This window comes from Mastacembelus armatus, chromosome 11 (genome assembly GCF_900324485.2).
Source record: "Mastacembelus armatus chromosome 11, fMasArm1.2, whole genome shotgun sequence".
NCBI classification, from domain to species: Eukaryota; Metazoa; Chordata; class Actinopteri; order Synbranchiformes; family Mastacembelidae; genus Mastacembelus; species Mastacembelus armatus.
The window spans coordinates 10,544,144-10,566,548 of NC_046643.1; the positions used below are offsets into that span (position 1 = coordinate 10,544,144).

The 22,405-nt window shown below is 38.4% G+C and overlaps 1 protein-coding gene across 2 annotated transcripts; it reads left to right on the forward strand.

The window, feature by feature from the left end:
* The first annotated feature begins 12,649 nt into the window (after window positions 1–12,649).
* Window positions 12,650–18,475, forward strand: sla1a (Src like adaptor 1a). Of its 2 annotated transcripts, none has more exons than XM_026300824.2 (8): window positions 12,650–12,810; window positions 13,261–13,363; window positions 13,729–13,828; window positions 14,026–14,112; window positions 14,331–14,434; window positions 15,073–15,204; window positions 16,057–16,186; window positions 16,956–18,475. In XM_026300824.2, exons 2-8 carry the CDS (start codon window positions 13,291–13,293, stop codon window positions 17,155–17,157), a joined length of 828 nt encoding a protein of 275 aa, XP_026156609.1. In that variant the 5' UTR covers window positions 12,650–12,810; window positions 13,261–13,290; the 3' UTR covers window positions 17,158–18,475. The 2 variants fall into 2 exon arrangements, with proteins under 2 accessions (XP_026156609.1, XP_026156607.1); XM_026300822.2 differs by having other exon boundaries at window positions 12,651–12,810; window positions 13,267–13,363.
* Window positions 18,476–22,405: the final 3,930 nt, after the last annotated feature.

Sequence of the window (22,405 nt, forward strand, 5' to 3'; positions counted from 1 at the left end):
TCCTATATTGGCTTCTCTTCATTGGCTCCCTGTAAAATATAGAATAGAATTTAAAATCCTTCTTCTCACATACAAATCCCTTCATAATCAAGCTCCTTCATACCTTAAAGACCTCATAGTACCATATTATCCCAATAGACCACTTCGCTCTCAGAGTGCAGGCCTACTTGTGGTTCCCAGAGTTCTCAAAAGCAGAATGGGAGGCAGAGCCTTTAGCTATCAAGCTCCTCTCCTGTGGAACCAGCTCTCAGCCTGGGTTCAGGAGGCAGACACTCTCTGTACTTTTAAGGCTAGACTTAAAACCTTCCTCTTTGACAAAGCATATAGTTAGGGCTGGCTTCAGGCAACCCTGAACCATCCCTTAGTTAGTTATGCTGCTATAGGCCTAGACTGCCCGAGGACCATCGGTGCACTGAGCTCCCCTACCCTACCCCCCCCCCCCCCCCCCCCTCTCCCACCTCATGTATATTCCACCATTGAATGTTACTAACCTTGTGCTCTCTCTCTCCCCTAGTTTGTGCTCTCTCCCTCCCTCTCTCTCTCTCTCTCTCTCTGTACCTTCTGCAGGTGTCCCTGGTCCTGGAGCTGTTTATCGCTGATGTGCAGTTACTGGCCCCACCAACTTGCACTGTCTATTTGTTGTTTATTGTTGCTGTTCTTTTCTCTCTGCTCTATCCACTCACCCCAACCGGTCGAGGCAGATGGCCGCCCAAACTGAGCCCGGTTCTGCTGGAGGTTTTTTTCTTCCGTTAAAGGGAGTTTTTTCCTCTCCACTGTCGCCAAGTGCTTGCTCATAAGGGAATTGTTGGGTTTTTAGTTTTAGTTTTTGTAAAGTGCCTTGAGATGATTTGTATTGTGATTTGGCGCTATATAAATAAAAATTGAATTGAATTGAATTGAATTGAATTGAATTGAATTGAATTGAATTGAATTGAATTGAATTGAATTGAACAGCATGCCATCCTGTCTCACCTCACCTGGTCTCAGTTCGTCTTTACGCATTCAAAGGCCACAACGTCTCTACCTCAGCTGACCTAGCTGTATCTGTTCCAAGATAAAGCATCTACCTGAACTGCAAATAAATTATTTAAACGATCGTTTGCTTCTAACAGCAGTGAGAGGAAATGTGCCTTAGGGGTCGCCTGCCTCTTACCTAAAGGATCTATTTTATGGCTGGGGATGTGTCTGGCCCACAGATGTTCAGTGTGAATCAATGATGTCATCTATCTCACCTCTTTGAGGCCAAAGTCAAAGGCCGAAAGAATTTCGCTTTGCACGGCCATCCAAACATTAGGGAAATGTGCATTTTTTCATATGCTGTCATGCCACTGATCTGCTAAAGAAATCATCACTGAAGAATTAGGTGTTGTAGTTAGTGGAGAGAGAGAGAGAGAGAGAGAATGATAGATAAGAAAAAGAGCAGTTTGTCAAGGAGGAAGGTGGCCCAGGTCTGAACCCCTATTATTTACAGGCAGTGCTCTAATCCCTGTCAGAGAGCTGTCAGCCTCTGAGCTGATCTGAGCAGCATTTCTCCCTGTGCTCAGACCGGGATGAGCTAACCCCTCCATAGCACAATGTACCCACTCTCTCTCCCGCTGGTGTTTTCTTTCTCTCATGCTCAGTTTCTCACTCTTTTCACTTTTCCATCTCTGCTCTCTGTCTTTCTTCCACTTCTGTCCTTTTCATCCATCTCAATTCACTTCAATGGTATCTTTGTCCCATTTTATTATAGATACCTATGCTGCACAATCTAAAGTTTTGCATATTTTCTGTTTAATTTGATGTTGTTTTTAAAATTATTCTATGAAATATTTGTGAATTTCTATTATTTTTTTTGCTTTTGATGATGTCTGCAATCCTGAATCTATCAGTGAATAAATGGTGAAATTTCACATACACAGTACCTCTTATGCAATTTGGACATTATCAGTTCTCAAATTGTATTCATGTAACCAGAAATAAAAAAAGGAGATTTTCTGTCATTAAAAGTTTCTGTGCATTGCTCACTTTCTCTTACTCCTTTATTTTTCCTCTAAACTTCCCTACAAGTCCGTCGTCCTTTTCACATACCCAAGGTCTTTCCATCCGCCACTGAGAAAATACCAACACAGGGAAAAAAAAAACACATATTTATGCTCACATCTGCCTTTGATACAAAAGTCGGTGTGAAGTGTGGACCTTTAGATGGACCTACAGTATGCCTCATTAAGTGAAGCCAGTCAAAGCAGTGGAATGTGCTAACTCATCTGTGTTCGTCATTTGTCTGTTGTGGTATGTTGTGGCAAAAAGAGCACATAATGAAAGTCAGGTGACTACTGCTTCACTCACACATGAAGTGGATAGTGCTCAGTTTGTGTGAATATGTGAATGAAGGTTTAAGCTGCAGGTAGTTTAAGAGAAAGGCTTAACAAAGGGAGGCTTCTTCATGTGTTCGACAAATGGAATCACTTGGAATAGATTATTTTTGGGAAATCGACTTAGTTGTTTTCTTGGCCCATGTGTTAAGCTAACTGGCTGGAGAGTCTAGTTTTGCATTTAAGTGTATTTACCAATATCTGATGTCCTCTTATGCCCTTGAGAATCTCCCAGCATGCACTGTGTGGAGTGCTGGAAATGCAGATATGTTGCCATTAATCATTCAGGGGCACTGATGGTGAATTAAAAAGTCTCCAGGTGATTTGAAAACATGCAGTGTGTATGGAGCATGTCACCCAATAATAACATGGACACCTGCACTTTCTTTGGGTGTGTCTCATTCTTGTGTGTGTTCTTTGCAGGTTAAAATAGCTTGACAAAAAAATTGACTTTTTTTAAGTTAAAAGAAATATTTGAAAGTTACTTTAAGTATAGTAGTTAATGCAAAAACAAATAAAACAAAAACAGTAAAATCCATCATCTCATCCTGACACATGAAATGATGGATACTACTCTCATGTTTGTATGGTAAAGAAGCTCCTGCCAAAAGAGCAGTGGTTTAGCACAAACTGAAAACAAGAAAACAGGCTGGCTTTGTTTGTCAGTAACAAAATTTACATGCCCACAAATGTAGAAGTCAACAATTAACGTTTGGCTTGTTCTGTACAAATACCAAAGTACACAAAGAGAACCCTGTGGTTTCAGGTGGGGCTCTGCAGGAAGTGGTTGTACCCTGCCAAATGGAGATATAATGTGTTATTGAGGTGCTGGTAGAGAGACAGAGCAGTTTGTCACCTCTGACAGAGACAGGATAGCTGTTTCCCTGTTTCCAGTCTTCATACGAAGCTAAGTTAACCACATGTAGTCAGGAGCTTCATATTTTTACACACAGAAACAGTCATGATATCAATCATCTCATCTAACCCCCAGCAAGGTGTTAGCTGTGTGTTTCACAAAATCTTACAGCAACTGTTCTTCTAAAATGTGACTGAACTTTGTCAGCCATGTGGCCTTCGTGCCGAAGCTATATGAGTGACTTGTTGCTTGTGTACATGAGCGTGTGTGATTGAGAAAGGGCATGGCAGGTCTATACTCAGACCAGTCCAGTAATTATGCCGTCTTTATATAGCTGTGGGCTGAGACTCCTGGACTGAGGAAAACATCTGTTGAGCTCCACAGATACAATTCCACAGCACACACAGTACATGAGCTCAGAGCAGTTTAATAGTGATCATGTGGCTTCCTACGACGTATGCATTTGTTAAAGGTTTTTACCACTGAATACTCTAGGCCTGTTATAGCAGTGTTGGCCTAATAAAGCCAACAACACACAGAAACAGTTCAAACAATGCTTAACACTGGGTTCACAATAAATATGTTAATAATTCATGTATTATTGTTCTGTCAGTTTGTGTAACACTGTGAATAATCCTCCACCTTTAGTAGCTTAAAGTTCTTGAAGAGAGATGTTTATATAAAAATCAAATTTCTGTTCTTGCCTAGTTGCTCTTACGTGGAAAATCTGACAGGCTTTGCAAACATTTAGTAATTCAGTGCTCTGCCAAACACAACTTTTATTTCACCTCTTGTTCCAAAGCTGTTGGGTCTCTATAATAGGCATTGTATCAAAAGTGACGCATTGCTCGGTATGTGCTAATGCATGGACATATTTACACACACGTTTACACACCGAGCGCTAAAAGCAAAATGTTAATTTTCTTATGATTAGAATAATTTATACCAAAGGCTTTAACGCCTGTCATTATTGTCTCCTAGGAGTTTATTTCCACTGGCTGACCCAGTAAAGCTGGATTTATAACTTGGAACATTTTTGTCTGACATGCCCTTTTTCTATCAGAGATCTGCTTTAATACATCCTAACTGTCTGCAGCTTCCCACCTCAACAATAACAGATCAGTCATGATAGTACTAGTCAAAGTAAATGAAAATAAAAAGTTTAGAGATGCAACCTTAAGTTCAAGCCATAGTTGACACGTATATTTTTTTCTAGTTTTCTTTGAAACTTAAAGGACTATTTCAGTTTGATGCTGAGTTTATTGTTATCAAAAATACATCTGCAATAGCTTTGGTGCTTGGGTAACTTAAATTGAAATACCTCATCTCACTTCAGCCTTGTCCTCTGACTTAAGTCCAGGCTCAGACATGTCTTAATGTATTGCACATACTGGTACTGTTCCAGCCTTCAAGCACTATATGTGGTGTGTATGTGAAAAAGACAGAATCCATGTATATGTGCCATTGACCTCCGTTCCTTATTGTGTGTAGGAACATGTAGGTAAGAAACTAAAACTCCTCTCAACAGACTGGGGTTCACATCTCATCCATGAATTAAGGGATAGCTGCACTGAGCACCGAGCTTTAGCTACGCTTTCTTCATTGTTTGAATATCAGCTATGACATGGGATATGACATGGGATAGGATATGACATGTAGGCAAAGCGAGATGGTACGATAAGATCCCAACTGCTCCCAAGATCATTTTTCACAAAAGCTGTCTGTGAGAGCCTATGTGATCGGGTCAACACCAGGCAGCCCAGTGAGGCGTATATGTTTCAGCTCAGTATGGTCTTGGCTATAATTCAAATCAAACACTTTGTGCTTGTGTTCCTTTTAGCTTTGTGCAAACATTGTTTGCCATTTAACATCAAAAACAGAAAAACATGGCTGTTTTTGGATATGACTTGGTGATAAATGAGTGTTTTGTTGAGGTTCTGGCATTTTTTGAATTCACAAGCCCAGCCCAGTGTAGGAATGCTTTGTCTTAAGAGTATTTATCCTGGCTGACCTGCTATCTCTAAAGGACTAGCCTCAGGATAAGTCATTATGAAGAGCTTTAATTTGCAGCCATGGACCAGCACAAGGTGCAATCTGAGTTACAGATGAGTCCATGGCACAGCGATCAGGACTCTGCTGCTGCTTTTCACCAGATGTTTATCACAATCCCACAGGGGTAAATGGCTTTAAGGCCACATCCCTTACATCAACAGCTAATCCCTTCAGCATTCATAGAATCAGTCATTCACATTTTTGCAGGTATTTACCTTCACTGATTGTGATACTATCAAATAAATGGATGGAAATGACAAAATCCCAACATAATTAGTTTGTATGGCTTCAAATGTAAAGCTATCATATTATTATCAAAATGCTACTGTACATTTTAGACGTCAATGTCAAATGAAGTGAAAGAGGGCAAAGATTATGACCAGCGTGAGGGTCCAGTCTGCATATTGTTGCTAAGTATTTTAAATATTTTCTCAAAGTGAAATGAAGGCGTTTATAGAATTTGTTGAACTTATCCCTGGAGAGCCTGCTGTTGCTAAAGCTGCACATAAATCTCTGTGTGGTTTATGCAAACACAGCTTCAAACCTACAGGGAGCAGTTAAAAGTGAACCCATATGACTGGGTATATTTTTTTTTTTTGTTTGCTCTGTCCTCATATATTTGTAAAAGAAAGATAACTGTGAAAATGCAGGCAGTCATTGGTGATAGCTCCAGTCTTTTTCCTTTGACCTGCTGCTACTGTGTAAAGTTGGAAGAAGGGTGAGTGAATGAGGGCCAATTACACAGTGAGATGAAATGAAACCTGTACAGAGCGGACATCTCTCCAGTAGCATCTGCACTCAACCATGAAATATGTTCCTATTTAGCAGTTAATAGCAAGACAATATGTCAGTATATAGACCCTGTGACCCTGGGTCAGATCCACCTCGGTGTATGTGCCTGCCAACAGGTTATGCATGGCCTCAAGTGCTTTCTGTTTGATCAGTACAATTTGTTCCATTCATGTACAAAGTATTTGTTATTGAAACCACCTCATGGTTTCCATGACTCTGATGTCATTAAATGTTAGGTCTTACAAACAAAAAAAGGCTTAATTGCATTTCGAGGTATCCTCTTGGAGATTAAATAAACCACTTAAGTGAAAAAGATGAAGGCAAAGTTGAGGGATATCACGACAACCGAACCACTTTTTGATGGCAGAGATAGCTCGTAAGCATCTTGTCCAGGATGCTCTGATGAAAGAAATGTGAATGAGCACCAGGTCAGTTCGAGATACAGTACCTCGATATGTTGTACACTGTACACCAAAAGACAAGGTGAATCCCAACATTAAAAACATCAAGCAGGAATGTCAAGAATGAGGGAAATGACAGGAATCACACCATATGTACTTAGTATTGTTCACATCAGTGGAATGAACTCCAAAAAGCATTTGGATTTTGTGTTTTTTCCTGCATTTAAAGCTGCATCATATGTTTTTGTTATTGCTGTTATTGCATTAAGAAAACACGTAAGTATATAGTGAGGATAACTAAATATTTCCAAGAGATATTCAGACAGATGTCAGTTCAAAGAATAACGGTTATGCTAAGTAACATTAGGTAAACACCAGCCCATGCTTTAAATGCTAGCATTAGCCACCATAATTTACTGATCTTTACCTTCGCCAGCTGTATGTCAAGTATCACTGTCTTCATTAGTTCTTTTTCTCTTCGAACACACTGGTATGTGTGACACTGGAGATTTTCTCCACAGACAGCTTAAACTGTTGGCAATTCATTTTCACAGTTCCATTGTGGATTGTTTCTCAGAAAAGTAAAGGAGCAGAAGATCTGCCTGGAGTGCTAGCAGGCGATGAATGATCTTGAAAACCAGCCAGTGGAAAAGTACGTTTTAAAAGGTTCCTTTTGTTATGTAACATGTGGCTTTAGTTTTCCTTTTACGTATCATCAGCTATTCAGGGGCCACGTAATATCACTTAGATGGTTCAGTGTATTTGTTTTCATTCACATCCTTACTTTGAACAAAAGTGAATGACTGAATAAATTATTATATTCCACATGGTTATACATCACTCATTACATGTTTGCAGTGAGCCAACACATGCTTACACTAAAGCTGACTACAGCATTAAAGTCTTTATCAGATGGGCTCTTGGGGCTTTTTTTGGGTTTCGCCTGTCTTAAAAACAGCACTGTGCCTGTATGTTTGTAGGGGGGTGGATGTACTTTCACAGGTGCACAGTGAAAACATGCATCATGAAAATAGCTTGCTGGCCTGTAATGACTAGGTAATAGGTGATGATGCAGCGATAAATGTTAAACTCCCATCTGGATAGTTGAAGGGAGAGACTGGGTCCACTGATGCACACACTTAATTATGGGCTTGGCAACGCTGGCTGGCAAGGTAACTGATAGTTACCCTGCCCTGGATGTGAAGGCTGGCATTATCATTTATGTGTAGGTGTGTTAGCATGCGTGTTGAGGTGGAGGGTGGGGTGGCAAGAATACACAGGTGGCCTACATGGAATCACTGAATATAGAGCTTGAATGATGACCTGACATTAGGAACACTTTCCCTCTTTGCAGAGCACACCTTTAGGGATTACACTGCAGGGAGAATTTAGTTTAATGGAGCAACTAGTGCAAGGCTGTATCTGATCCACTAATGGATGTATGATGTCAAATTTGCCTTAGGTTAACTTTACAGTATACTTAACATTACTGACTTTAAGACTTTGAACAAAACCAAGCTTGATGACTTTTCAGCTGGGGCTTGCAACCTACAAATTCAGAAATTCATACAGGATTTAGCAAAAAATGTTACTAGGGTGCATTATGGGAATAAGTTTAAGGTAAGTTTAAGGTAAGTATATTTAAGGTAGGTTTAAGGTAAGTTCTGGGTAAGTTAAGTTTAAATTTAAGGTAAGTTTAAGGTAAGGTATATTTAAGGTAAGGGTTGGTTTAAGGTAAGGTATATTTGAGGTAAGTTTAAGTTAAGGGTAAGTTTAAGGCAGGTTTTGGGTAAGTTAAGTTTAAGGTAAGTTTAAGGAAAGGTAAGGGTAAGTTTAAGGAAGTTTTGGGTAAGTTGAGTTTAAGTTTAAGGTAAGTTTCAGGTAAGGTAAGTTTAAAAAAAGTAACAGGATTGAATGCATCATTTTTTGTGAATTAGTAATGCGTGCACAGGCAGTACGGGAATAGTGGACTCAATTACAAACAATAAAAACTTAATTACAGACCAGAAATACCTTAAATGGTTGTTGCTGAGAAAGGCCCAACATAAATAGCACTAAAGAGAGTCTAATTTCATGAAAATCATTCAGTATATGAATGAAGTTGAAGGCTGGCGTCAAAGGATCAGTTCTGTTGTATCCATTACTGCAGTTTTTCTTCATGTTAGTTATTTTTCCAAGAGGGTCCTGTCACACTTCTCTTAAGTAGGCTCCCATCAGACAGCCCCGTACTGGATTTTTTTTAATGGTTGCCGCGGTTCACAGTAATGTCAGTGATCTAAATCTTACGAGTAATAGTTTCCTAAGCCATTAAGTTAAGTCTCATTTATGGTGACAGACTGGAATGAATGTTTCAGGTCTGGAAAGGTTTTCAGGTCTAAAAGTTGTTGATTTACTGAAGAACCCGTGTTTTGCTGCCAGAAAGGCCTAAACAGAGGACAACTATGCAACTGTGCATGTGCTTTTCTCACAAACTTTGTGATAATGATACAGTAGGTGCAAATACAGGATCACGATTTCATAATGCAATTTCACCCAATTATGTTAACATTAAAATCACCATAATGATTATGCTGCATTGCTCAAAGGGACAAAATAATATGTTATTAAAACAGTTCTAAATCACTAAATAAGCAAATAGAAAATAACACTGCTGCTAAAACTCATCAGAGGAATATTCTGAGGAACGCTTTTAAAAGCTCAGAGGAACACATTAATGCATGTGAGAACTAGGGAGGGTTGATTTCTTGTGCAGACGGTTTGGTGGACAAGACGCTCCAGATGCCTGAAAGACCCACATACAGCAACCACATTGCATTAATGATTACAGGCTGAATGGTTTGGGGTTTTTTTTATATAAGTATTTTTGGCTCAAAATCTGTGGATAAAATGATGGCTAAAAAAATTCACATGCAGATACAGTACAGCCACACACCCCGTTCCTGTCAATCCTGTGGTTTCGACTCCAGTGGGGTCAGCGTTGCTTCTGTTTTTAGATACTGCTTATTACAGCAAGAGATCCCAGCAACCACATGGGGACTAACTACTGGTGCCCAACCAAGAGAAATGTGTATTGTTTTTAGAAAAACAGGAACAGTGGAGAGATTCACTATAACAACACTTACCTCTTCCTTCCAGTCCCTACCAGCCATATCAACAAGTCTTGATTTAGACTTATAGAAAAAATAAATTATGATGGCACTTCCTTACAGTCAGTAATTTTGTAATTTTAGATGGAGGGTGCGGAAGTCACTTCTTGAAATGTTCAAACAGATCCAGGCTCCACCACAGCAGCAGCTGCTGGCAACGGTGTCCGACCAGTCACAGACACAGAACATCTGTCTTCGTGTGTTGCCCAGAAAAATGTGATTATAAACCACTGACCATCTAGTTGGAGCTGTCAAAATCCCCCAACATTTGTTATAAACGGGCACTGGGACATCACTCATGTAAAGCTCTTTAACAATTATCCCTGTGAGGAAAGTCTCTGACAGCCAAATATCAGCTTCACTTCCAACATAACACCTGCAAACACCTGTTAGACGGCTTTTATGAGTAATATGTGAATAAAGACCATTATTACATTATTTTTTGGTTCACTCAAGATAAAGGGGTAATATTTTAATGCATGTTTGTCTTATATAATTTCTCACTTTCATCTTAACTGAACTACCCTAAAAACACCATTCATGGAATTTGCCAATTTTAAAAAATCTTTGTTAGTGATTTATTATTTAGATATTGATTATGACCTTTGTTACATCTAACCATGACAATTGTATTTTACTTTGTGATGTGTGATAGTGCATTCGCTTCACATAGTGGCAGTTGTTTCAACAGTCAGAACTGCTGATAATGAGGTCCAAGTATTAACCAATGAAACACACAAAAACCTTGTATGTGAAACGTCAATATCATTCAGGAACAGACAACGAATTCATCAGTAAATTTCAGTAATTTTCAGTAAAAGCTATTATGAAATTTAAAATTGTATGAAACTTACCACAGGAAATACTGCAAATACTAGTTTAAAAAACTGTGAGCACATGACACCACACTAGCTACATGTACACCACTTGTATTTATTTTCATCTGAAGCCGATAAAGACTTCCTTTCTTGTAGCCACAACAACAGTCACAGTCCTGGCATCTAACACTAGCCACCACCTACAAGCCACAGTAGCAGCATATTTCTACCCATAGCAGGAACATTGTTCAGTTCAGCCTAAAAATATTGTTTAAGTACACCTCGGTTTAGCTATGACCTAGGATTCCTGCGTATTTAATATGAAGAACATTTATCTCTCCAGACTGAATCTCCTTTTCACAGTACACACACACACACACACACACACACACACACACACACACATGCACACACACCGGCCAATGAGCCAACAAAAGGTACTGCCAGCTCAGGATTTTCTGACACAGGAAAAGATTCTTATGTCACATTTATTCATCTAAATCCCCAGTGAATTTTATGATAACTTAAACATTAAGATCAATCTCTTCCCGTGGACTTTTTTTTTAATTGCATTGTGCTTTCAGAAATGAAAGGTGGCAGGAGAAAAATACCTAATGGTCTTGAGCAGAATAATCCTGGTTTTAAAATGGAAAATATAAACGAAGTTGTCCTGACAATAAAGTGTGGCGTAAAGTCGATAAATATAGTTATATATAGCTTTAGATACACACAATGTGTTTTTAAGTAATGATTGAACTTGATATTATTTGGTATTATTTTGTGACCTTTTGATTGATATTTTTACAGGCCTGCTATTTAAGACATAAAAGTAGAAGAAAAAAGAAAGAAAGAAAGAAAAACCTCTGCACCAGACATGCACAGCCCATATAAAATATGATCATATTATATGCAGCTTTCACACACATATATATATATAAAAAAATGTATATAAATATATATATATATACATATATATTTCACACATATATATATATATAAATATATATACATATATATTTCACATATGTATATAATATATATATATATATATATATATATATATATGCAGCTTTATATAACATAGATCTTGGTACTAGTCGATTCACTTCTGTTTCTGTTTGGTATGGTATAGTATCACTGTGATACTTTTTCTAGGCTTGGACATATTTTTCCATGACACATTTCTCAACAGTGGCAGCATGTCATATAAAACCTCTGTCTGTCACACCACACATGAAAGCTAGTTAATGCTGACTTCCTTTGGGGCACACAAGCAAGCTGTCTGACTAAAAATAACTTCATGGTATATGTAAAACATGTTAGTTCCAGTAAATCAAAGGTTTTGCTGATTTATTTGAATATTTTATCTTGTCTCCCTCTCTGAACATCGTTAAAAAAGAGGAATTTCGATTTGTTCCTCTGTTTAATACAAAATGTCCTTAAATGTTTAAGTTCGTTTAGTTGTGTGAAGCAGAGCACTCTGCTGCTTGTTGCACATCTCAACTTATGTATCACAGTAAGAATATGGTAACAACGTGTTTATATTTGAATGCATAGTAGAACTGATAGAACTAATGATCATTTTCATTTGAGATGCAGCAACAGTCATGTTAGCTTAACTTAGCTTTATTTTGTAGATGGACAACCCGGTAGGATCTTAGTGTCACCCTGGAATGAATAACTTCAGGAGTCTTAGCTTCTGATCCGGCCAAAAGATGAGCCACAGAGCCTGTATCGCCAAAAAGGACAGAACTGTGGAAAATAATTTCCTAAAAGCCCCAGACGGGCTCTTCAGATATCTTGTCCACATATGAAAAATATTCAGTTTACTATTATATAAGACAAAGAAAAGCATCACTTCTTTATGATAGAGAAGCTGGAACCGGGGAATATTTGGTATTTTTGTATTAGCAGTCACTCAAAGTTCAGATCGATTTCTAGTTAAAAACATTTCCTTTTTTTCTGCAATAACAAAGAATAGTAGCAAACAACAGGTAAATTAAAAAAATTATTGTACCATTACTAAGATTACCAGCGTTTTGACATAATAATAATTCTCATTTTAAAAATATCTGGAGGAACACTGGCCTACAATAACACTTTCAGATACCCTAAATAAACTCTATATAGCTGTCATTTACTCTCTTCTTTTGTGATCTGTGTGTGGGTGTGTAACTCTGTTTTGGTGGCCCTCTTCCTCATTTCATTACAGGAAGTGAGTTTGCAGCCGAACGCAAAGCTCACCACACTCTGACAGAGCATTTCTGTAAGCTCATGAACATGGTGCCTCTGTAGTTCCAGACTTCGCTGCTGCCACCATGGCCTGCATGGGCCATCATCTTTCTTATCACACTTGATGACATCACACCAGACGGGCTTTGATTTGTACAGGTAGGCATTTATAGTTTACTTCTGCTTCTGCTTCATATCAATTGCAGTGTCTGTGCATAAAGGAACTTAGTTCTCCATAATAATAATATATATCACATAGGCCGGACGTGTTGAAATGTAGGCGCACAAATGTCTCCTTGTAATTATTATTTAACTCTGACTTGCATTTCACAGTTTCGAGCATGATTTTGCAATATGTGAATTTATTATCACTGTTAGATGTCAGTACCCTGAGCTAGGTATTGCAATGGAAAATTCAGAGTGATAGCATCTAACCTCCGCTTCCCCATTCTGCAGTGTGTCAGTTAAAGTAGTTCAATGGTCAGCTTAGGAAGTTACAAACATCATAGTGAAGCAACAGAGAGAGGTTTTGCAGCATAAAAAAAATAACAATTAGTGCATGACCCAGAAAACGGAGAGGACTGGATGCTTATATTCGGATCTCTTGAGCTTCAGGTTGGCGTCTGGTCCATATAGAGGATGGGGAATATGATGAAAGCTGGGAGTTTCAGGGACAAGATCAACACTGAAAACCCTGACAGCCCTCCAAAGAGTAAGATCTTCCTGCAAATTTCATGACATTATTTGTAGTTTAAATATTTATTAAGAGAGCGGAGTGGAAGATTTGTTACAACAACTGATATGTGCTTTTTGTGATAAAGTTGTTTCCACTGGCAATATTTTGCATGATCACTGCACTGAAGCTTGCTGATTTCATAGAAACTATTTTCATTTTGCCAAACTTTGGTTAACGCTATCAGAGATATCTTGATATATTCAAAACCTATTCAAAACAGTCACTGAACCTAAATTTATTGACTGTTCTGACTGAGCTTTATTCTTGGACATTTCCATTTCATTATGTCTGTGTATCAGCATTTGGCTGTTTGAAAATGCTGTAAATATTGTTGTTGGCAGGTTTAGAGGATGACATGGTGGTGGTGCTTCAGGACTACCCAGCTCCTGAAATCAGCGAGCCCATCTACAGGATGGGGGAGAAGCTCAGACTCATAGCACAGTATGATCAAATTTTGCGTTCTTGACTAAAAATACTGTAGTTTTCCATTCCAGATGGAAGATCACAAATAAATATGAGGAAATAAAGTTACAAAGAAAGAAAGAAAGAGTTACATGATGCTTTAAGTTCACAATAACAGGAAGTGCTCAGACGAAAGGTCAGTTGCTGATTCCTCTTTGCCTCTTTATCATGGTCAGGGAGGCTTATTGGTGGAGAGTCCGCTCTGTCCAAACTGGGAAGGAGAACTACATACCCAACAGCCACGTGGCAAAAGTGTACCATGGGTAAGTCAAACAGTAATGATACAGACTTTCATTAATGGTCTTGTTGGTGTGATTAAACTGGTATTTTTAACATTATCTATGATCAGTGTCTTAAGGGAGGTAACATGAATTTTTATTAACAAACTACTAGTTGTGTTGTATGTTAACAGCTGTATCTGCTGGTTTTTGTGTTGAAAATGCCACAAGTACTTCATATGATCTCTAACTGATATGTTTAGTTGGCTGTTTGAGGGAGTGGAGCGGCAGAAGGCCGAAGAGCTGCTCCTCCTACCTGGGAACAGAGTGGGCTCCTTCCTAGTGCGGGAGAGCAGTAGGGAGAGAGGTGAGAACACACTTTGTCCCACAAACACTTAATCTGAGTTGGCCTTTTAGTGATGGTTGGAAATATATGCTTGTCAACAACTAAACACGCACCAAGATTAGATCTGTATGAGGTTGAGATGAGTGTGAGAGTAAACACAGGCCAAGGCCAGGTCTACTTAGATCTAATTAATGAAAGAGAAGGGGAAAAAAAGTTTCCACTTAAATATTTGCATTCTTAATTAATTAAATTAAATACCTGGAATAGGTCGATTTTATTCTTGGCTTATTTTACACTGATTAAAATTAAACAAAATTTCAGACCCGGGGCGCATGTTTCTTTATTGATGCGTACATCACATGCGTAAATCAATTATCCCTGACAAATTCTGAGAGATCATATTTTTATCTGAAACCTTGCTTTTCTTATTAACACAAAAAATACGGACTACGAAGCAGAGGAGATGCACATTGCAGTACCAGATTGGCCTTCGTGTTACTTCTGCTCTGGCTCGTTAGCAACTTATTATTGGATTCTGGAAAAATTACAGTGACCTCATACCATTAATACCACTAATTACTTGTTTTTAAGAACAGAGCAGCTTGGTGTCATAACTGAACGCTTGTATCATTAAGTGTATGTGCATGTCACATCCTCAGGTCTGTATTCACTCTCAGTGAAGCACAGGATCATAAAGCACTATCGTATCTTCAGACTGGACAACAGCTGGTACTACATCTCCCCCCGCCTCACTTTCCAGTGCCTTGAGGATATGATCAACCACTACTCTGGTGGGTTCATACACAAAACACAAACAAGTACATAACTGAACAGAAAGATGTTGATCCAAAAATTAACAGGAAGCAAACATCACAATATGTAGTGAGCTACAAATAAACACACAGCAATCATACATTCATTCACCTATCCATCCGTTCTCCACAATGCTTAGTCCAGTTCAGGGTTGCGGTGAGCTGGAGCCAATCCCAGATGAAATTAGGCGAGAGGATACACTGGACAGATTGTCAGTCTCTCACACGGCTGACGGGCAGAGACAAACAGTCACACTCACGTCCACGGACTCCTAGAGTCACCAGTGACCCAAACCCCAAACTTCATGTCTTTGAGTGGGTTTTCTCCGGTTCCTCCAGCTTCCTCCTGTAGTCCAGATAGAGGAAGAGCATGCATACCCCCCACAGAAATCTCCCAGGGTCAAACCAGGTTCTAACCCAAAAACGTCTTGCTGTGAGGCGACATTGCTAAACACTGTTAACCACCATGCCAACCATCACAATTTATCATGTTCTTAAATTAGAATTCTTTCTTATCAGTGGTTGACTTTCTATACATTTCCTGCTCCAACAGCTCATTTTTGGAACAAAACAGGAAATGAGATTAATATGTGTGCTTTATAGTGACCACTGATGCATGCACATTGAAAGAAGTGTTCTCATATACTGTTGCAGGAGTGGAGTTATTTAATGCAAACATAGATGATAAACAAACCCACTTCATAAGTTTGGTTTGTGTGTATGCTTGAGCAATAGAGTAAGAGAGTGGTTAATGCAAATTATGCAATGTAACATTTCTTCTTTTTGTAAACCTGACAGCAGTATTTTACTTCCCTATCTTTGTCTTTTCAGACTCTGCAGATGGCCTATGTTGTGTGTTAACCTCCCCCTGTCTGTCGGGAATGATGCCACAAATAGATGAAAGTCCTGGACCTCCACCTGTAGTCATGCGTCACAACTTTGACTGGAAGCAAATAGACAGGTAGGCTTAGTAAATTTCAATCATATCAGTATAAAAGTATTTAATGGATGTTGAAATAGAAAAGATCGGGTGCAACAATATATATTACTGCTGCAACTAACAGTTGTTTTTACTGAATATTGTAACACATCACTAATCTAATTAATCTCTAATTAATCTAATTAAAAATTCAAATGGATTGTTTCATTTTAGTTGTAAAAAAATCAATTTAAAAAAAAAATTATTTATAAAGCACATTTTATTTTATTTTATAAAGCACATTTAATTTTTATTATGTATTAAGCACATTTAAAAACAACCCAAGTTTGACCAAAGTGCTGTACAGACCATAAAAGTCGAATAAAAATACAAATTATAATCTCTCCCACAACAAATATAAAATAAAAGGTAATAAGTTAAGAACCCATAGTGAGAAAGTGTGTTTTAAGTTTTGATTTAAAGGAGGAGAGTTAGGATAGCATTTTTTTCACTTCACTATCAAATGTGTGAAAGGTAAGCAGCGTTTCCGTGAACGTATTTACAATGACTAACTAACTAGGTAATTTTCACAATAGTCAATTTTGACATTTTGAAAATGAATTTTTTTCTCACTGGATGAAACATTTCAACTGGAATATAAATATTCAAGTAGCTCTTTGTGTGCTTGTTTGTTTTAGCTGATTTTAGATTTGATAGGGAAATTGGGCAGCAATTCCATCCTTATTTCACAGATCAATAAGAATTGCAATGCAAAGTTGTTCATTAAATTCATCATCTTCTCCCTTGACAGGAAACAGCTGGTCAGCACAGACAGCTGCGGTGACAACATAGTGAGCTATGGCGTCAGAAACAGTATCGCTGCCTACCTATCCTTTTCTGGGTATCAAAACCCGGCAGAGACGGGGGCAGACAAAAGGAAGAAAAAAAGCAAGTCTGTTTATGTTCTTCCTGAAAACAGCCTTTCAACCATTGACTATGAAGACAATATCTAGAGACAGCAGTGCGGTTCAGAAGCCTGGACTACCTTTAATTGGAGGGCAGTGGAGGCCACTGTCTCACAGTCACCACGTTTTTTAAAGTGGGCTGAACTGAACCTGGATTTGTCCGAATGGCATCCGAAAGTGTCAAAGTGTGTTTGAGTTCCTAATGTGAGCACTTTGAAGTACTTTAACATTAATGTAAATTGCATTCACTTCCACTTTGGCTCAGCTAATAAGAAGGAGCTATGAGGAAGAGAAATGGACGATGGTGCAATTGAACTATCATGTGTGTGTTGTGCACACAAACCAGAAAAATAAAAATACAGCCTGGCATTATGATAGTGAAAAAAAAAAAAAACTTGAATGCTGTGGATATTGTTGTAAATATTAATGTGTAGGCTATATTAGTAGTAGTGCCTTTCAAACTATTTTAATAAATGTTAATTGGTGATTTTGATTTTGTGACACCAACTTAAACTTACATTAACTATTTTTTTTTTCTTTTTACTTTTTGCTTACAATTATTCTTATTGTGCTAAGAATTTAAGCAATAATTTGGGCTTGTTTGTGTCCACCTAGATGTCCAGGATTAACTCTTCTTTTAGATCTGTTTTGGTCTTAAACAACCCCTGAGGGAAATACTGTATCCAGCTCTTTAGCAGCTGAATTCTCCACTATGTTTACCAGCTGCTCACTAACTTTGTCTCCCTTTATTCTTGGCTTTATACAAGTTTTTTTTCTTTACAACATCCTGTTGTGACTGGAAACTCAATATTAAAACTGTGGACTACAAAATGAAACAGTGAATTAAAATCTCCTATAAACTTCCATACATATAATGGGAACTGTAAAGATGAGGGGTTTCTGTGGTTATTCTAGTCTGAATGACCTCTTTCACACACACATATAGTCATTAGATCAACTGTTAATATAGAGCAAATTTGTATTAGGTGAAATGCTGGGTGTTTAGTTGGTTGAGATGAGACATGTAAAACTTCACAGATATATTTATATCATGATTCACTAAGAGGAAGAAGCAGCTCGCAGGAACAACGCACAATCACAATGATCTACACTGTGTAATTATATTTGAATCATACTAAAAACATCAGAAACTGTATTTTTCATGTATGTGTAATTTACCAAGTCAGTCACTTTGGGCATTTGGAAAAATTTAGTGTTTTTTGGGGGTATACACACACACACACACACACACATTAACATTTTTTTATTTGCGCTTGAGCAACTTCCTCTTTCATGTTTAGGAGTGTCATTTAAACATGTTGAACAACTAACCCTCAAGAACAAAGTGACATTGAAAACAAAATGTCTAAAACATGATAAATATGTCCAAGAACGTAGACAGACGCACGGCTGAGTCGGTCACTGAGGAGAGGTTCAAGTCAGCTGATGCTCTGGTTTGAAGAACCTATGACATTTTCGTTACCAGTAATAAAACACTGGATGTGAAACCTCACTGCTGCTGTGCTAACTTCCCTGGGAACATTAACAGAAACATGCTGTCAAAGACTCAATTTACGTACATCTCCTCAAACTATGACAAAGTTTGGAACCTGGCCAATGTTTTTTATTAGTTTTCATTAAACTGTGTGACCGGTACAGATGAGCTCAGCACTTTTAACTTCAGTTACAGAGAAGGAAAACAGTTGTGTTTTCGGGTTTTAAAGTCTCATAAAATACCTGCATGTAGCTGACTGGGAGAGAAGTCATTCAAAGTGTGTATGTGTTGACTGGAACAACCAGTGATGCAGACATACACACATCTGGGACCCTACTGCTGCACCCTGTGGAGACTCCTGTCCAGTCAGCATTAGTCACACGTCACCTCAGACTGCCTCTCCACAAGCCACGTAGAACCAGTCTAGAAAAGACTGGAGACCAACCCAATGTCAGATGGTGCTCTTAGGTCTATGTTGATGATCAAAGACGATTGTAAGTTTGAGAGTTCATCTCAGAATCTGAATGAAGGGAAAATTTGGGGAAAATACGGTTCATAAAAGGCCACATTTGAATTCAAAATAAACGTAACTTTCCCTTTATCCCATTTATTCATCCATATTGACTCAGGCAAACATTCAACAACTTCCCCGAGATCACATGAGTATTAGTTGTAACAGCCATGTAGATTAGAAAGACAATACTCCATCACCCTGCCAATCATCACACATCTGTGTGTACATGGTGAAAAAAAAAGGCTCTTGGTGGGGTGAAAAATGGCAAAGTTACAGCTCAAACGTAATAAAATCACAGTGCATGTTGTCTTATGAGAAAACCCCTGGTTCAAGATGACTTTATGATGAGACAAAAGGGATTCTAAGTTGAGTCCCTAGTTCTCCTGTTGAATTTAGTTTGATGTTGCAGAGGGTGTAAGCACCAGGGAAAACACTTGAACAATGCACTCGGGTCTTTTTTTTCCTCCCCAGAACAAAAACAACAAGAGGAGGATGAGCTGAACCTCATTCATGTTACTGTCTTTAGGAGTAGGATCATGGCACAGAGAGAAAAAGAGGTAAGTGAAGGAAATGAAGTGATGGAAGGAGATTTTGCTTCCTTCAGTCTGTTTTCTCTTAATCAGCCTCTTCTAATCTCATCACATCCTCTCCTCTATCCTCAGGCCCAGCTGTCCAAACCTCAGAATGCTGAACGCTCTCTGCTGAGCCTCAAAAACAGTCCAGATAAATGTTTGCTTTGCTTGATCAAAAACACACTTGTACATTCATTAAAACTACTTGTTTCACTCTCGATACCACTGCTTTCATAGCAGTGAGATCATTAAGTATAGCTGTAAAGATCATTCGGAAAAACTCTTGTTAGTTTCCCCCCGTGTTCTTTGTTTGTTAGTCATCTATGTATAGTTAGGTTGTTGCTTTCTCATGAAAGACCCTTCACACAATGTGCTGATGTGACTTTGTGTCTAATTTGGTGCAAAAAGTGATACCCTAACGCTGACCACTTCCTCCAGATGTAGAAACAAAAGGAGCTTAGATTTCTGTTCTCTAGCTCCAATATAGACACACATATGGCAGCTACCGACCGAAAGATAATAAAGTTTTTAGAACCAGAAAGTAAGGAAGAAAGAAATAGTCCACTTGTGCTGGTGATGGTTAAACAACTAGAAACATTTATGCAAAATGAGACCAAACTTGTGAAATAACCTCCTCAAAACTGTGCTGTCAACAGTGTGCAGCGTTTGCCCTCAGAACACATGAGAACATTTTCTTTAATGCTGCAGCAAGGGCCTCGGCCAATACACACAGTCATATCCAGGGCTGTCCAAAGAGCCAGAGCAACACAAACAACAACTGAAGACTGCAAAAAAACTCCAAAGGACCACATCTTTGCCAGAATGGGAATGTGCTGTTCTTATGTGACCTACTAGGAATCTGTGTCAACTCCCAGTTTCTTCTAAACACTGAACTAGGCTGTGATTGTGCTCCTATAATAAACTCATTTTGTCACATTCTGTAATATAAAACTAAATTACTAAGGGAAAATCAAAACAATGATCAATGAGCTTTGTAATTTCTGCATAAGGAACATTTTGTTTGCTTTATTAGCCAGACATGAGTGATCCTGATCCCTGCTATTTAAAGCAATAATGTTGAACAAAACTTAATGAAAAAGCTGAAAAGCCTATCTGAACTGCCAAAACCTGAAGAAATATTTTTGAAGAAAACAACCATTGGATCTGGAAAGTGTCAGTCAGACAGTGGCATAAATGAGTTTTTTATGGGAAGGAGTGGAAGGATAGATCTGTGGATAAAAAGCAGCAACCTTGCTCTGCTGTCATTCAACCGCCAGCTGAGTAAGAGCCCAGAACATCCTGCTTGCTGCTGCACTACAAGCAAACACCAGAGGTGGAGAGTTCCTGTTGGAAGAAGGTTCACTTTCCATGAGAAGATTTTCAAGCAGCTGTTTGCCACGTGGCTTCATACAAATAATTAGCACAGGCCCTGTTCTCCGCAGGCACTTTCTTATTAGAAATTCAATTGTTTATTAAACCTAAATAAGCCCAGTTGGAGTATTAATACATATGCATACACATTATCCCTTTAATAAACAGATCTTGTTCAATTTTACTGCTTTGGCAAGAGAAAATATGTGGTTAGAATCCAAAGCTGAAATCTCCCAATACCTTTAAACTACTCCTCATGTGTACAAGAGGATTTTGTTCTTTTCATTGCCATCAGCTTCTGCTGTGTCTGGCAAATGACAAGCAAGATGGCAACTGTGAACAAGATAGTGTCAGAAGTGAGTCACGAGTTGTTTATAGTGAAATAAAAGAATAACAGAAGACAATGAAGACGGACAAGCTAGAACTCAGACATTTGGTGGAAAGTAGATCCACAACACATTTGCAGGTAGGTATGCAGCCCAGCTTGCTTTTACAACGTATTAATGGAAGTGCAACATCATGAGCTGAGAGTCAGCAGCTAAACCAAACCAGTGCAGGCTGCTTCCTTTTGTTTTCACACTTGTGAAGCCAAAGTGAAATGATATCATTGTCTGGGGTGAAAGGCTCATGTATCTTAAAAGCTGACTTTTAAGGAAACCAAAAGAGAAAACTGTCTAGCTACTGTGCATTTTTCCATTAGAATGTTTTCCACTCAACACAATGGATGACGTTGGAGCATTTTGGCTCAGACGGTCTGTAAGTTCAACATTTAATTATTTTCTCTCATGTGTACTGTAGATGCACACTCATGTCTAGCTGATATCTCTTATATCCTTTTATCTCAGCAGATGTCTGAGCAACTGGTTCTAGTTATTCTCTCTGTCCATCAATATACTGCCCATGCAAACCACTGTGTCTTTAAAAGAATAGTTTGACACTTTTGGTAAATGCAAGTATCTGCTTTCTGGTTCAGAGTTAGATGAGAAGATAGATGTCAGTCTTGTATCTGTCTGTGAGAAGTATGAAATGGGAGCCGCCAGTTGGTTAGCTTAGCTTAGCATAAGAACTGCAAACAATTCTCCAAGTGAAGTGAAATAGTGTAATGCACAAAATGTTCAGCGAGACAAAGGAAGCAAGAGATCAAGGAAAACAATACGCTTTGTTGCTAATGACATCTGTGTTGTTGCCGTGGTAACAGTAATTCACTTATAACATAAGCCAAAAATTGTGATCATCTGCTCAACATGCAGTCTGATCTTTTCAGCTGTAAATTATTGGAGTGTATTTCATTTATTGCGTTGTGTGTGATGAGATACCACTTCTTTTTCTGATGAAATGTGTTTG